The 16764-nt window shown below is 30.8% G+C and overlaps 2 protein-coding genes across 5 annotated transcripts; one reads left to right on the plus strand and one right to left on the minus strand.

The window, feature by feature from the left end:
* Positions 1–588: 588 nt before the first annotated feature.
* Positions 589–2912, minus strand: LOC127240651 (uncharacterized). Of its 3 annotated transcripts, none has more exons than XM_051259447.1 (3): positions 2641–2912; positions 918–2511; positions 589–838 (listed from the first exon to the last, which is right to left on the minus strand). In XM_051259447.1, the coding sequence occupies exons 2-3, from the start codon at positions 2442–2444 to the stop codon at positions 809–811; spliced, it is 1557 nt and encodes a 518-aa protein (XP_051115404.1). In that variant the 5' UTR covers positions 2445–2511; positions 2641–2912; the 3' UTR covers positions 589–808. The 3 variants fall into 3 exon arrangements, with proteins under 3 accessions (XP_051115404.1, XP_051115403.1, XP_051115402.1); XM_051259446.1 differs by having other exon boundaries at positions 918–2514; XM_051259445.1 differs by having other exon boundaries at positions 918–2912.
* A 6148-nt stretch (positions 2913–9060) lies between these two features.
* Positions 9061–14128, plus strand: LOC127240126 (polyadenylate-binding protein-interacting protein 8-like). 2 transcript variants are annotated; one of them, XM_051258606.1, is made up of 10 exons: positions 9068–9809; positions 10647–10757; positions 10865–10909; positions 12307–12379; positions 12486–12598; positions 12704–12763; positions 12907–12954; positions 13038–13106; positions 13652–13713; positions 13815–14128. In XM_051258606.1, the coding sequence occupies exons 1-10, from the start codon at positions 9426–9428 to the stop codon at positions 13867–13869; spliced, it is 1020 nt and encodes a 339-aa protein (XP_051114563.1). In that variant the 5' UTR covers positions 9068–9425; the 3' UTR covers positions 13870–14128. The 2 variants fall into 2 exon arrangements, with proteins under 2 accessions (XP_051114565.1, XP_051114563.1); XM_051258608.1 differs by lacking the exon at positions 13038–13106 and having other exon boundaries at positions 9061–9809.
* Positions 14129–16764: the final 2636 nt, after the last annotated feature.

A 16764-nucleotide genomic window follows, 5' to 3' on the forward strand; every position in this document is an offset into this window, starting at 1 on the left:
GAGAATCTTTTATGATTATTTACTTGTATACTCTTTCTACGCAATATATATTACGTTAATTTTTGGAATTATTTTAATTTATTTTAAAATAGTGAAAAATGAAATAAATATATATATATATATATTTAATGGGACAGAAACAGATTTTAAATGTTATATTCTGAATAAAATGTAATCTAAAAATACAAATAAATAAAGAACAACACATTCCTACTATAATTAGAAATAATTATGATATATTACTAGCACATTCTTTATGATTTTCAAACTTTTATATATATATATAGCAAGTTTATAAAATATAGTGTGATAATATATTTTGAAGGATAATAGGTCAATTAATTGCTGGTTTGATTTGGGGTTGAAAGTTGGGTTTATTTGTTTTTATTATTATTATTTCAAATATTTTTTTATTATTATTAACTCTGCATATTATTTAATAAAATATCAAATTAAGATATTATTTAAATTAAATTTCAAACTCAAATAAAAACTAAACACACGTTTGGTTTAATTGGTTGGAATTAAATTTTATTTGATTCATAATTAAGTTATGAAAATTAAATAACAATGCAAAAATAAATCAACAAAAAAAAAAATGATATTACTATTGTGAAATCTTGAAATAAAGACAACTGGCCCATAATATATTAGAAGGTCGGAAGGTCCACATAATCAACAATGGGCTAAAACATAGTACAACGACAACGAAGGAGCCATCCCCACATTATTCGTATTCGTATTTGTATTTGTATACATTAATAAATATATTACAACATATACAAAGATTTTATTTCATTTGTCCCTTTTAAGTTTCAGGTACGGCTGTCATAAATCCCTGTTAATAATTAACATGATTAGAATATTTATAAGAGAAATACTATATAATATGTAATTAATGATGGATTTTATTTAACCTCAGAGTGATGCAGCTGTCGCTTAACCTGCTGCATCCTCGTCGTTTTCACCAAAGTTTCCCACTTGGCACCATCATTTGCCGGCGCCGGCGCCTTGGAGCCGCAGTTTCTAGAACTTTCTGCTCGAAGATACGATCGTAGAGTCGGACTCTTTGTGGACTTATAAGGCAATGCTCGGCCGAGCCACGAATCAGCCGGGGATTTCGGCAACGGTGGTGCTAAACTCTTCCGCGCCTTATCTTGTATGTACGTAGCCGTTGACATCTCCATCGTGCATTTATCATTCGATGCCTCGTCTCGCATAACCAAATCGATCTTTTCACTTTGATCGATGCCTGCGCAACTTCCTTCTCTCAAACTCGGATCGACCTTTGATTCAAACTTGTGCACTGCATCGATATAAAGAGTTTTCTCAACAACAGAACCTCCCGAATCCGACTCCTCGTGGCTACCGGTGTCTTCAGCCAATAATTCCTGAAAGGTCTTCGATCCCTTCCCCGTCAATCCAGGGCATTCGATCCGAGCTTCTTCACGATTCGTGCAAGGTTCCATTGCCATTGATGTGCTAAGGCTTTCTAAACGATCCCCTCCTTCATCATCGATCCTGGCTGTTCGAATTTTGCTGCCACGTCGCCATTTTCGAGCTGAAGACAACGGCGCCTGAATGGAATTTATAAGGCCAAATGAACTCTTCGAGCAAAACGGCAGAAGCAAGCCACAAGCTATTCTAGAATTACGGCTCCGACGATCGTCTTCTTGATCATCATCTTCTTCTTCTTCCTCCTCCAGGCAATGAGAATACCGCATTGTGAAACTATGTCCATACCGGAGCGACGGATTCAATCTCTGCTTTTCCGGCGGCGGCGGCCTTTCTTCCTTGGGTAAAGGTTTCTTTAGAGGCGGCGCCGCCGCCTCCAAAGCCATAGCCTTTGCAGCTGGAAGAAACCGATCCATCATGAGTGCTTGATTATGCAAATCGACAGAGACCTCTCCCGATCGATCCCCGTCGTCCAATCCATCCAATTCACTCATTCTACAATTGAAAAAGGAAGATGCATCGGTTTTGGAGAGAGAGTCTAGTGCATCTTCATATTCCCCATCGCTGTCCACCGAATCAGAAGCTTTCTCCTCCATTGTTGCTCCTCTGTTCTCAGCAGTTTTAGCATTTTGATCCTCAACAGCTTGGCTGTTATTGGTGTGTTTAGATGCATTAGCTGGTTGATTCTTGCTGCCATTGTACCTCCCCGGAGGAAGCTTTGGGCCGATCGGGGCTACAGTAATGCCGACAGCTTGAATTTTGATGTCTTTCTTAGGTTGTCCCGGCGCCCGTTCCCACAGAAACGGTACGGATCCGGGATTCGTGATTGGACCCGATTTGAGTTCAGGTCTGTTTGGAGGAAGACTGGGTATGGGTAGGGGTAGGGGGGGTATGGGATTGTTTGTTTTTCGGACATGGGTGTTTTCTGTAGGTGCAGTTCTTCTCACTGATAAAAGGGGTCGATTGAAATTCAGTTTCTTGTCCTCCATTAGATCCCTCTGCAGCTATTGATGGCTAACCCCTCAAATCGTCAAAATTTCCATGTTTAATTCATGTCTTCTTCAGGCACACACACAAGCAACAATTCAAACCAGACACTTGTTTAGGTAAATTTCATTACAGACACACACTGGCAAACCAATGAAAACAAGAACAAAAATCAATAAGTAGGGTTCATTTACCTACCTTTTTCTGGTGAATCCCAATCGAGAATTGTGGATGCATCACGCAGTCAAGAACCCAAAACAGAGAGAGAGAGAGAGACGAAGAGCTTGAAAAAACAATATACAGGAGTATTATTGCTATTGGGTTGCTGTTTCTGGGATCAAGTGATGGCCATGAATCATAAAAAAGTTTCGATTGGGGAAAATGGGCAGAGGACGAAAGGTCTAAATCACATGTGTTTATATACACACACATACACATGCATCAGTAGCCTTCACAATACAATCTTCGAAGTTGAAAATTGAAAAAAATAAATGTATATATATATATAAAATAAAAATCCCATCTTGATGATAAATGCATTTGAACAGGTGGGCAAGAAATGGGTGGACACATGAGCACGGTATTATTGTGTTCTTGATTGTTGCCCTTGTCGTTTTGTCCACTCATCAGGTAAAAGGGTGCTTGGATGATTATCCATTTATGAATAATGTCTATGACTATTGGGTGTCTTTGATTTGAATTTGTATTTGTATTCATCTTTTTATTTTAAATAATAATTAATTTTTTTTATATTTTATTAAATAAAATAAAAATACAAAAGAACCTAATCATATTGGCCATTCTCGTTTTCGTGGCCCCTCCCTATTAGGTCACTTATTCGATTACTCGTAATCTTAATACAATGATCACTTGACTTTGTTGCTCCATTTGTGGCCCATTTCTAAAATTTGTAATGATTAACTAATTTTTATTTTATTTGTTGTTCCACCACTTTTCACCTAACTTTCTAAAATTAAATATAATGTTTAAATAATGTTTTTAATTTAAAAAATACTTCCAGATTCTAACTAAACACGGTATAAAAAGCATTTTTTTATAAAATTTCTGTAAAAAGATCAATACTATTTAGCAAATGTATAATACTAGTGATGCCGACAGTCGATGATTGATAAAAAGATTTTGCAAAATGTGGGCACAAATATTTTTAATGATCAATGATCATCACTTTCTTATGTATTTTAAACTTGACCTTATAGCATAATTATATATTTTCAATGTGTTAATTTAATTTTTTTTTTTTTTTAAAAATAAATAATCTCTAAAAAAAAATCTAAAGACATGTTTATATACATATAAAGTAAAGAAAACAATCTTAAAAGTAGAAAAATACATATATAGTATGTGTTTGTTTGGGGCCTTTGAATTTTGAGTTTGATATTTAAATAATAAAAAATTTGAATTAGATTAGTTATATGATTTGATATAAATAAGTATTGATATGATATTTTAAATATAAAATTAATTTTTAATATAATATAAAAAATAAAATATAAATATTTGATTCGATAATTTAAATAATCTTTTTTATATGAATAGTATAAAATTTCCAACATCCTTCGAACAAATACAATAGTGAACATAATCAAGCTTGTTGCGACTCAAGTGAATTTATCGGACAAGAACAAATTTTGAGTTTCATTTCAAATGTCAATCCTGGCAACCATGATAGAGTTAGAAAAAAAAATTATTAAGTCAAAAAATCATATTTTTTTATCTGCATACTATTTAATCCCTGTTAAATTTGACAATAAAAGACAATAGATTTGTTTCTTTGGTATTAGTTTGGGAAGATTTGGTTTTGGTTGAATTTGAATTTTTTTTTGTAGTTTTGGGAAGATAAGTTTCGTTTGGGTTAATAGGTTTTGTTTTGGTTTGAGGGGTTTTAATAGATGTTGATTTGATAGGTAATAATGTAATGACGTAAAGTGTATTAATTTATATTTATATAATTAATAATAGTGTGATTTAAGTATTAATTTATATCAATTACAAATAAATATTTCTATTTATTTTTAATATATAACATTTTATTGTCTACAAAATGACATATATATCATATATATTTTATTTAATTATATCTTATAATTGAGTGAAATCGTTAATTAGTTCCACTGTCGATGATTTGGCAAAGTGTATTTATCACCCATTGCAGACCGAAGTATATTTATCTTGTTTTGAAAAAATCAAAACCTATTTATGTAAACTTCGAATTTTGTCTTAATGGGCGATGATTTGGCCCTTAATTAGGCTTCCACAGTAACAACACGACTAGGTTCCCAAACTCAAGGCAAAGAAACAGAGTGTAAAATAGTATGCATAGCAATGAAAAGAGTAATATATATATAATTAAATTATTAAAACAATATTTTTGACCCTACAAGGCTAACTACTCTCACAAAAAAAAAAAATGCGTAATTAAAAATAAAATTTTGATTGAGCAAATCATTGTTATCAAAACAAAATATATCATTGAATTCAAAGGAATCATTAATAACCAACTCATGTGTTAAAAAATTTTGAAAAAAAATAATGAAATTACGTTATTAATCATAAAAAATAAGGGAATTATATAAATAAACAATACAAAACTGACTCAATAGACTCAAATTCAAATAATTTAATTTATCGTTAAAATTGGATCTAAATATAAATTTACTAAATTTAAAACCGAATATCTAAAATATCTCAATATCTCCCTCTAATTCAAGTGGTATAACAGAAACCAACATGAGTTTGACAAGAAAGTTGAATACAGACGAAAAAAAATGTAAAAAAATAAAAAATAAAAATAATAGTTGACTCTCCATCGGAGCCAAAAGCAGTTGACTCTCTACCGGAGCCGAAAACAATATTGACTTTCTATCAGAGCCGAAAACGACATGATTCTCCACCGTAGCCGAAAATGAGATAACTCAAATGGAGCCGAAAATGACATGACTTCACCGGAGCTGAAAACGAGATAACTACACCGGAGACGAAAAAGACATGACTCTATCGGAGCCGAAAAAAACATAATTCTACCAGAGCCGAAAACGACATAACTCTATCGGACTTGACTCAATCAAGTCGAAAACAAAATGACTCCACCGGAACTGAAAACGAAATGACTCCACCTGAGCCGAAAACGAGATGACTCTCCACGGGAGTCGAAAACGATATGACTCTCTACCGGAGCCGAAAACGACATGACTCCACCGGAGCCGAAAATGACATGATTCCACCAGAGCAAAAAATGAAATAATTCTACTGGAGCCGAAAATGACATGACTCCCACCAGAGTCGAAAATGACATCACCCCACCGGAGCAAAAAACAAAATGAATCTTCATCGGAGTCGAAAACGAGATGACTCCACCGGAGCTGAAAACAGACAAATCGCAAACATCAGACATATCAGATCCCACGCATACAACAGACAAGCAGCGGACAGATGACAGACCGCAGACAGATTTAATATCGCACGCAGGCAATAGACAAGCAACAAACAGATGACAGATCGCAGACAGGTTTCAGATCCCATGCAAGTAACAAAAGAGCAGTGGGCAGATCGCTGACATGTTTCAGATTGCATGCAAGCAGCTGACAGATAGCAGATCGTAGATATGTTTAAGATTGCATACAGACAACCATCGGATAGATGGTACATCGCATACAAGTTTTAGATCGCATGCAGGCAACAGACAAGCAGCAAACAGGTTTTAGATCGCACGCTGATAATAAACAAGTAAAGGACATGTGACATATAACATGATATTAAAATCATAAGACCTCCAGGTACAATCGAGGTTGAATGTACTCGGAGAAACGTGGGTTGGTAGACTATATCTATTGCATGAGAAAAATAGACTCTGATACCATATTAGAAATTTTAGGACAATACAAAACCGACTCGATAAACTCAAATCCTAGTAATCTAATCTATATTGGGTATATGTGTATTTAATTTAAGTATGGAGAAATATGTCATGATATAAAAAATAATATTTTGTATTAAATAATTATTTTTTAATAAGTTAATAGGTGTGTTTGTTTAGGGATTTGCATTTAAATAGTAAAAATTTTGAATGTAAATAGTTGTATAATATGATATAAATAGACGTTGATGCGATGTTTTGAATGAAATTAATTTTTAGTATAATATAAAAAAAAATTTTGATTTTGATATATTTTAAAGAAATTTTTTTTGGTGAATAGCGAAAATATATATAAATCTTTGAGAGAAACATACCCTATAATAAGTGCTATGCAAGACTTATTTTTATAGTATTAATTTTATTATAATTTTTTATTTTTAATAAATAATATTATAATTGTATATATATTATATTAATCAAATCAATTTATAAAATAACATACACAATAAAAAAAAATTTATAAAAAATAAGAATACCGAAATAGATATTAAAAATATATATATACAATAAAAATAAAATTTTTATATGTTAAAAATTTATCATTTTTCTGTATGAATTTTTCAAATATTCTTACAAATAAAAAAAAAACTCAAAATTTAAACATAATCTATAAAATTAAAAGATTTACTAAAATATTATATTAAACATCAAATCAATTTTAAAAAATGCATATACAATAATAACGAAAAATTAATTTTAAAAAATATAATAAATAATTAAAAATAAGTAGTACATTGTATTTTTGCTTCTTTGATTTTTTTTTTTCTGCATCACAATATGAATATTAGAATTGATTAGTATAAACTAAAAAAAAATACATAACAATAAAAATAATAGAATTAATATAATACGATAATTAATTTATGCATAATCGTTTAAAATTTTGACAATAAATTAAAAAAATTTATTGTTAAAATTCACTATATATAAAAATTGAAAACGTATTACCTTAGTAAGAAGAAAGAACCATAACAAATTATATTTGAAAAATAAAATATGAAAAAAAATATGATATTAAAAAATAAAAATCTATTGTAATCAAATTGTAGATAAGAATTTTTCAAAAATACATATAAATACGTCATAGTCACCACTATATTACAGTAAAAATAAAAAATTTAAGAAAAATTAAGATCAATCAAACGAACCAAAGAAATCTGTCACGTTTTATAAAATTATGGTTGAACTATCTGATTGTAAATCTCACTGTTGGATTAAAAAAATACAATAAATTTATGAATGCTCTATCCGAAAATTTATGCTTTATCATAAAGCGATATTTTCCAATATTCCTCTTCTGGTCTTCGTATTCTTCTTTGTTTTATGTAAAAGAAAATATATTAATATAAATAAAAAGAATACGATTTTTTAAAATAAAATAAAAAATATTAAAATCAAACAACTTATAAAATTAAAAGTATATATAAATGTAGAAAATTCTAACTTTATTCATATTTTTGTTATTTAGTATGTTAGTAAATTTAGATTTTGTTAGATTATTCGTTATTTTAACAAATTTTAATTAATTATCCAAATTTATTATTATTTTTTTAAAAAAAATCTAAAATTATAAAAATGCACAAATTAAAGTGTATTGTCAAATATATATATATATATATATGATACCCCTTGTATGTGAGTATGAGCATATATAATTTTTATAATATTAATTCGAAAATAAAAAATAAAATTATTGGCCTAACTTGTCTGCAGTATATCTCATCAAATTTAATTTGCAGCTATTCATTCGGTCAATTTGAATGGCGTTCGAATAGCAGTTGCAGTTTTGCAATCATAAAAAATAATAATAATAATAATTAATAAATAAATAAATAAATAAATAAATAAATAATTGTAACATTAATCTCTATAAAGGGGGTCAAAGTTCAGTAGATAATGCCATTTTGGAATATTTAGAAAAAGGATTATGTTAATATATAAAATAAATTTATTTATACTATCATCCCCTTATGTAACTGTCTAACTGAAAATGCATGGATTTGCTTTTTTTAGTGTTTTGATTTAAAATATATTTTTAAATTGTATAAAAGAAATAAAAATTATTGGAATAACAAATCCTATATATAAAGTTGCTTTGTGGGAAAGTTATTTCATAATTTTATTTATTTAATATTGCTACTGTATTTCTAAAATCATATTTACTTATTATAATAATCAATACTATAATATTGGATATACAATTACGATTTTTCTTCTATTGTATTTTCATTTTTGTCGTAAATTTATTTTAATTTATATATAGACTAAAAATGTTCTTTTTCTGCTTTTCGCCATTTTTGCATTAAATTGATAACTTTTAAAATTAATTTACTTTACCTAAATTTAAATAAAATTATATATGCAAATTTAAAAATATTTAGTAATATAAAAATAGTAAGAACACATTAGTGTTTTAAATAATTCTGCAATTATTACTAAAGGCTATTTGTGAAAATGATATTAAAAAGTTTATTAATATGTATATATAGTAACTTTGGGGGATTAGAATTAATTAAAACATTGCAATAATCGCATTTTGGGTAAAATATACATATATAATCCAATAAAAAAAAAAATATTTATGTCGCGTGAATTTCTAGGGCATGCAAAGTTTACATAGTAGGTTGAAATTTGCAAATTATGGTGTGTAGTCAGTAGTGTGAGTGAGAGCCCATGGATATGGTTACGTTCTAGAAGCTACTGCCATAACTAACAACACCAAGCTTCCTGCAAGCGAGTGTCGATCGGGTCCGATTTAATCTTCATTTTCGTTTTCATAATCGCCTCACTGCGGTTTGTGCCAAGTGGGGTTTTTGTACGTACGTGTCAGATTGTATGAATCCACGTGCATTGAGCGTATCCGCGCGGATTGCAAATATACATAGGGAAAGGGTTTGAGGAAATCGGAATCGGATTGCAGGCTGATAATTATTGTTTGTGTGTGTCTTGGATATAAGAGAGGATTTTGGGGTTTGGGGTTGTGCTTGTGCTTGTGCGTATATTTGTTTAATCGTTGTTTTCTATTTAATTTTCCTGCAATTGTGATTTCATGGCCGCTTGCGGAGAGGTTTATGGCGAGGAGGCGTTGGAGGTGAAGTCTCCGGCCGCCGTTCTCGATCCACCATCGCTGAAGAATGCTAATCCTATTCCCAGTGATAAACCCACTGAAAAGCCCGGGAGTTCCAATTCCGAGATATCTGATCAGGAGAGTGATGCGCCGGATTGTGTTCGGGAGTCCGCTCTGAAGTCAAATGCGGATTCGGAATCCGAGCGGCAGATGAAAGGTTTTGTCGATTTTCTGAAGAAAATGAAGCTGAATCCACAGGCGAAGGAGTTTGTTCCTTCTTATTATTATTACAGCCCGATGGGGACTTATTACTTTCTGACGCCTGATCAGAACTTGCGAAACGAAGCCTCATCGAATGATCTGAAGGTGTGTCTGTGAATCTTGCTTGTCCGATTGCTCTGGTTGTGCTATGATTTCCCGATTGTGTTTTATTTAGCAGATTTCACTAGTAGTACGTGAGCAGACAGGATCGATTTTGTTCTTCTAGAAATAGCTAGAATTGCTGATCATCTACCGTCTGGTAGATCAGTTCACTATTACCTGATGATATAGTTGTAGGACCTTTTTCTCGCCGAGGTTTTACATCCAGATTTATATATACAGTAATCATTAAAGAACGATCTTTTAGATGGTCCGGAGGAACCATCAGCAACAGGGCACATGCTAAAGTAGATTTATTAATTCATTTATTTCGGGGGTTGTGGGGCATAACATGAAATGGGAAGTTACGTTTTGTTGTGTTGGTTGTATTTATTCTTGTAGACAAGAAATTGGTTGGTTCATATTTAGTTGAATAGAGCTACTAATGATCTGCTTCACACAATGAAATTCAGTTTGGTTGTGAACAAATTGGACTTTGCTATATATATTTATATACAGGCGTGGAAGGAGATCTTAAACTTGTTTGGGAGTCATACCATCACACTTCACACTTAGAGAGATATAAAGCTCAGTTTATAGTTTGATATGAGTTGCAAATGAGTTAGCTGTTGTTTAATAGTTGTTTCATTATGTTTCTTAAACTTGTTTTCAGCTGTAGAATTTTCAGCCTCACAAATTTTATGTGTGTCGTAACATATTCTCCTAAATTAAGTTGTGGTGAGTACGGAGTTCTGAAGTGCCAATCAACATTCCTTACATTGAGTCGATAATCTTTTGCGTGAATCTTTTCTAATAGTGCTTTGTTTATGCATATTTTCTCAGAAAAGAAACAACAACAACCCAGGTAAGAAGAGAGCAAGCCGCAGGGCATCCAAAGCTCAAACAGAAGACAGGATTAAGCGAACTGTTTATATTTCTGACATTGATCACAATGTAAGGGATGATCAAGAAGCTTTCATTACATCAGTGGTTTCAAGTTCCTTTTTTAGCTTTTTTCTAATCTTTTAACCGGTTCGTATCTTTGTTACCCTCAAATCTAGATTACTGAGGAGCGGCTCGCTGATTTGTTTAGCAAATGTGGACACGTAAGTTATTATGCTCATTATATTACACATGCATTGCTTTAATTAATTAGTGTGCATTTACTTGATGTGCAAGAAGCATTTAATAATTATTATGACGGCTTGGTTACACGTGTTTACTTATCTGAGTCACGGCGAAGAACTGTCTGCCAGCTAGAATCATTTAAGATAATAGCACACTACCTAAATTTGGTAGCAAGCGCCTGAGATTAACATTTGCTCAGCAAGCTGGCATACTTCTGGATCATGGATTTAGAACAGCATTGGATGGGATGATAAGATCTCCGTAGAAGCTAAATATAGGTTCCCATGCACAATTTGATGTGTCCTTCGGAGCATTTATTCTTTGACTAGATTCCATGATGCCCAGTTTATTTTAGTGTCGCACACACTGCAGTGTCCTGAGAGAGAGTTGGAAGGTTTGTTTACAAAACCTTTTTGTTATTTTGCTTCTGGCAGTTAATAACATATCGAAAAAATTGAAGTTTCCCTACTGATTCTGGAATTCGGAATTATTACGTTCATCTCCGTCTAAAATGAATACCACTTTACCATGTTATTAGAACTTCATTTATATTGAAACTCATTCGGTCTTGATCAAGACATTTGCTTTCCAGAGTACACTCTGTTGTTTGAAAAACTGTATTATATTATCCATTCTTGAGTACCATAGACTAGTGTAACTGGTCTGTGAAACATCAAACTATCTAAAGAGACAATACAATTAGTATATTCGCTGTCCTTTGCGATTTTATGATTGGGCAAAAGTAGCATTGAAATCATTAATCACAATTGGATATAAAATTTTAAGCTCAGAATGTCTGATATTAGTTATGCACATAAGCTTAGAATATGCAAGCGATCGTTGCCAAGAAGTTACCAAACTAATGCATGGTGAGTCTGAAAATTGCTTTTCATATGGAAGAGGTCATGAGCCCAAAGTGCCACTTGTTCATAAGCCATTGGCTGGATGGTAATGTAAAATCACCAAGGTGCAACCTTTTTGAGTCTTTTATATGGTTTTTGTGTTTTACAGGATTTGTTTTTTCTTTGTCACTGCCGCCAACTCATTTCATTTCTCAGTTTTCCTTCTTGTTGCCTAGCCATTTCTACAAGATTACCAATTCACATTTGAGCTCTTTGTTCAATACGTTAATGTTTTATATGCTTTTCTTGCATTACTTATCCATAAAACTAGTGTTTAGGTTGGCCCCTTAATAAAAACGTTACCCAAAACACACATTTGATATAGAGGAGAAGAAATTTTATGCTAGTTGTGACAGAACTGGGATAGTGAACTGTAGATTCTTCATCTTAATTTCATTAAACTGAGCTGAACTTTTTAGGATGGCTAACAGACTCAATGTATAAGTATGATTTAGACTGTATTTGTTTTGCAGATTGTTGATTGTCGTGTGTGTGGCGATCCTCGCTCTCGTCTTCGCTTTGCTTTTGTAGAATTTGCGGAGGATTGTTAGTTCTCTTTTTTATTTTTGTTCTCTAATATTGTACTTGGAGTTCATTAACACACTTGTCAAACTGATATGTCATATTTCATGTAACTGAACAATACCGACAGTTTCTGCTAAAGCTTCTCTTAGCCTTTCCGGGATGATGTTGGAATCCTCTTCTATCAAGGTCATGCCTTCTAAAACAGCTATTCTTCCTGTGAACCCGACCTTCCTACCCAGGGTAGAAAACAGATAAAGCTTCTGTGTTGCTAATAGTGTCGAGCAAATTTCTATGTTACATCGGTTAAAATGCTTATATTCATGCCTATGTTGTATCTTTGTGCAGTCAGAGGATGAACGTGAAATGTGTGCCAGGACTGTCTACTGCACAAACATTGACAGAAAGGTATACAATATTCCTCTCTGTTTTTTGTGACATTGCAAGAATTTCAAGTGTATTGTCTTTCTTGGCACTTAGTGCTGATGAATAGATTTTGATAGGAGTTAAATGGTTTTAACATTTTCCTTTGATATTGTGGTCTTGAGCAGGCTACTGAAGAAGATGTCAGGACATTTTTTGAAAGGAAATGTGGAGAGGTATGGTCTGAAGGTCAATTATGAAAGCTAGGTTTTGCAAATTGTTTGCTTGATACTGTATGACCAATGGACTCTTAATTTAGGTTTCTCAACTGAGGCTCTTGGTTGATCACACACTCTCCACCAAAATTGCTTTTGTTGAATTTTCTGAGGTACACTTAAAATTTTCCAAATATGAAATATAAGTTTGAGCCTATGTTCTGGTTTTGTGATATCAGTTATGTCTTGATTTGCTTGTGAATCCATTTATTGCACCTCTGAGATTATTTTTACATCATGGCTTGGCACAAGCCTTTGATGCCAACTTAAAAGGGGCATTCTTGTTTAATTATGAACACAATTTCATTAAAAAATGTCCAAATTAGCTTTGAGATTTAATAACAAGAATCTGACAAAATTTGTGACTAACTCTTCATTTGCTATTATGTAATGATGTTCAAAGTTCATGCGATTCTCTATTATTTTGTCTACCTACTCAAGTCTTGATATATCCAAAGATTCACTCTGTTTATTTAATTTTTCTCTGTTGAAGTTTAGGAGTTGAGTTTCAAAATATTATCCTTAGTATGATGAAGGTAGATTGAAGTTCTAGATGATGATCTATGGTAGCATTTGTGATAGTACAATAGATCAGTTAAATCTATCTAGTGCTGATTACCCCTAGGAATATCAGTAATTTGCATTCGAAAATTTGCAGGCTGAGTGTGCAACTTCAGCACTAGATTGTTGTGGAGAAATGCTGGGAAATCGTCGTATCAGGTACGAGCACAAGCTTAACAGATTATCACTAGTTTACAGGTGAACTGAGTAATCAACCAATCAAATTTTTTCTGAAACAAGTTTTGTAATATCTTCAATAGGATTAGCCCTTCAAAGACACCCGTGAGGTCGCTAACTTCCAGCGCCAGTGCATAGTCGGATCGCTTCTAAAAATGCCGATGCAGTGGGAAAGTGAAGAGAGGTTAATTGGTGGCTGCCTTGGATATGAATGCAGTAAGATAGAAGATGAACTTGTTTTGGTTTGTTTTCTTACATCTCTCAGTTCTCATGAAAACATACAAACAAATTTTTGTTCCATTTACAATTTCCTGCGCCAGAATTCAGCAACCATTTGAGTTTTTCTGGTTGATATTTTGGAATTAGCTATACATCACATGCTTGATGCCTGGTTTGTTGAGTCTCTCTCTATTCTTATCTTTTCTTTTTTTTTTTCTTTTTTTTCTTTTTTTTTTTTTTAAATAGTAAAATTCTCAATAATATTAGCCGAATCTAATATAATAGTATGCAAATTAAGTCCAACAAGAAGCATAAGATTAGTTTTTTTTAAGTTTGCATGGGAAACATGATTCACGTTTTTGCATTTTAAAACAAGGTTAGTATAGCTTTTAGTTATGAATGTCCAAGATTGATCTGTAATTGCAATTTTTTTAGTAAAATTAATAAAAAATAGTTATTTGAAATATCGATTTAATTTCGGTATAATACCGATACTATTTTCATTAAGTAACTTAATTATTAATATAAATAATAATTATTAATTTTTTTAAATTTTAACCAAAAAAAATGTAAATTATTCAAAATTTATTGATTTTTTTTATAATATTTTCGTAGGAGAAAATATGATATTTATTAATTTTTTTAATTATTTTAAAATTTAAAATTATATTTTTGGTATAATCGGTATACAACGGTATCGTATCCAAAACAAAATTTTCGATATAAGCGTATATATCGGTATTGTATTGAAATCAAAATTTTTGATATAATATACTGAAATCAAAATTTTCGATATAAACGGTATATATCGGTACCGTATCGAAAATTTCGATATACCCAAATTCGATATATTAAAACTTTTGATATTGATATATATTTTCGCCATACCAAAAAATTCGATACGGTATCGATATCGATTCATATTTTCGATACGATCCGGTGTGTCATTCCTAGTTAGGCGGGCAGCACTGCCACCATTGGTGGTATCAAGATCGCCGGAGGAGGCTTTGCTGCTCGATTTTGACACCATCAATGGTGGCGGCGCCGCCGCCCAATTAAGCCCGAAAACTCTTCCTCCTCCCTCATCTATGATCTACCAGCAAAATTAAATAGAATCTGGAGGCTGAATGGGATCCATTTAGTTGTACTTCCTGTAGTACTGAGTTTTGTACTAGCAATTTCTGGTAGTACCACTAATACGTATCTGTACATCCAATATACATTAAATTAGTACACTTTGGATTGGTTGTTTCGGGAAGTCCCAAGAAAAATTTCATTCGTTTCATAAGCAGCACCTGATTGGTTTTAGTTGCCTATCTTTTGAAATTGCTTTTCTTAATTTCCGATTAGAAATATATAAATAGATTTATAGTGAGATATTTTAGATATTTATATTTAGATTTCATTTTATTTATGAATTAAATTAGTTAGGTTTGAGTCTGCTAAAAAAAATGCGAATGAAAGACAAACTTCAAGGCATGCTTTGTTCTGGCATATTTGGATTTAATGAAAATTATTTATTTTCTTAATTCATTATCAATGAATCTTAAATGTATCAATTCAATAGTAACTAACTTCTAACTTTACCTTGAAATTAAGATAAATTCAAACAAATAATTAAAAATATGACAAGAAAATGTTAAATTCATTTGTTTAAAGGGTAAATTTTAAATTCAAACCCTTCAATTTAAGTTGTTGAGGGTGTGCTTTGTTTTGAAATTTATAGTATTTTTTTAATAAAAAATAAAATTTGAATTTATTTAATAAAAAAATGTGTTACATTTTTATTTTTTCTATTCGTAAAAGTTATGCAATTCTATGTGGATATAAAGATTGAAAAAAAATGATATTGTAATATACAAATTGATAGGCAAAAAATAAATGATTCTATTATTAAAAATTTATTAAAGAGTTTCTAAAAATTAATAAAATTAGTATATATATATATATAATGGGATACAAATTCAAATTCACATTGAGACAAAAAAAAAAAAAAAAAGAAAAAGAAAAAAGAATTCATTGCTTATATATTACTAATATTTAGTTTCACATAGTATCAGACATTTTGAAAAAGTTTAAAAATAAATTTATATTAAATTTAATGACAAATATAATTAAGTATTTTATATTTTAATATTTTCTAAAAAATGCCAAGAAACAACCCTTAAATTTTAATAAAAATATTTAAATAATTATTATATATAATATTTTAAAATATAACTCCATAACAAATTTATAACATATAGATACAGGTATACCTTGTCGAGAGAAAGAACAAAAGTATGTTTATTTTGGGTTAGTTTAATTTTAATTTTAAATTCATTTAAAATAGTATATTAGATTTGTTTGTTTACTAGCTTGATTTAATTTTTAGTTTAAAGTACAATATACTTAAAAATATGTTTATGTTGGGTCTGTTTAGATTTAATTTTAAATTGATTTAAAATAATATATTGAATTTGTTTGTTTACTGGCTTGATTTGATTTTTTTTAATAAAATTTAAAGTACAATAGATTATGTCTGTAATATTAAATATTTTTTTTTTTTTTTATTTTGGTACGTGGTATATGAAAGTATTCAGTTTTCTTATTTTTAGTAATATGCTACTCCCCTCTGTCCCTGCTACCTGTTACACTGTAGACACGGTATGTTAAGAGAGGTGTAATTAGTAAATAATAAAGAATATATTAGTGAAAATAATTATCGATAATATAAATAATTATAAATTAAAATTAAGATAACTAATTAGTTTAATTAAAATTTAAAAAAAATAAAATTTAAAAATTTAAAATTAGATTAAAGTGTATAATCAT

Source organism: Andrographis paniculata, unplaced genomic scaffold (assembly GCF_009805555.1).
Source record: "Andrographis paniculata isolate CXL003 unplaced genomic scaffold, ASM980555v1 Contig79END, whole genome shotgun sequence".
NCBI lineage: Eukaryota > Viridiplantae > Streptophyta > Magnoliopsida > Lamiales > Acanthaceae > Andrographis > Andrographis paniculata.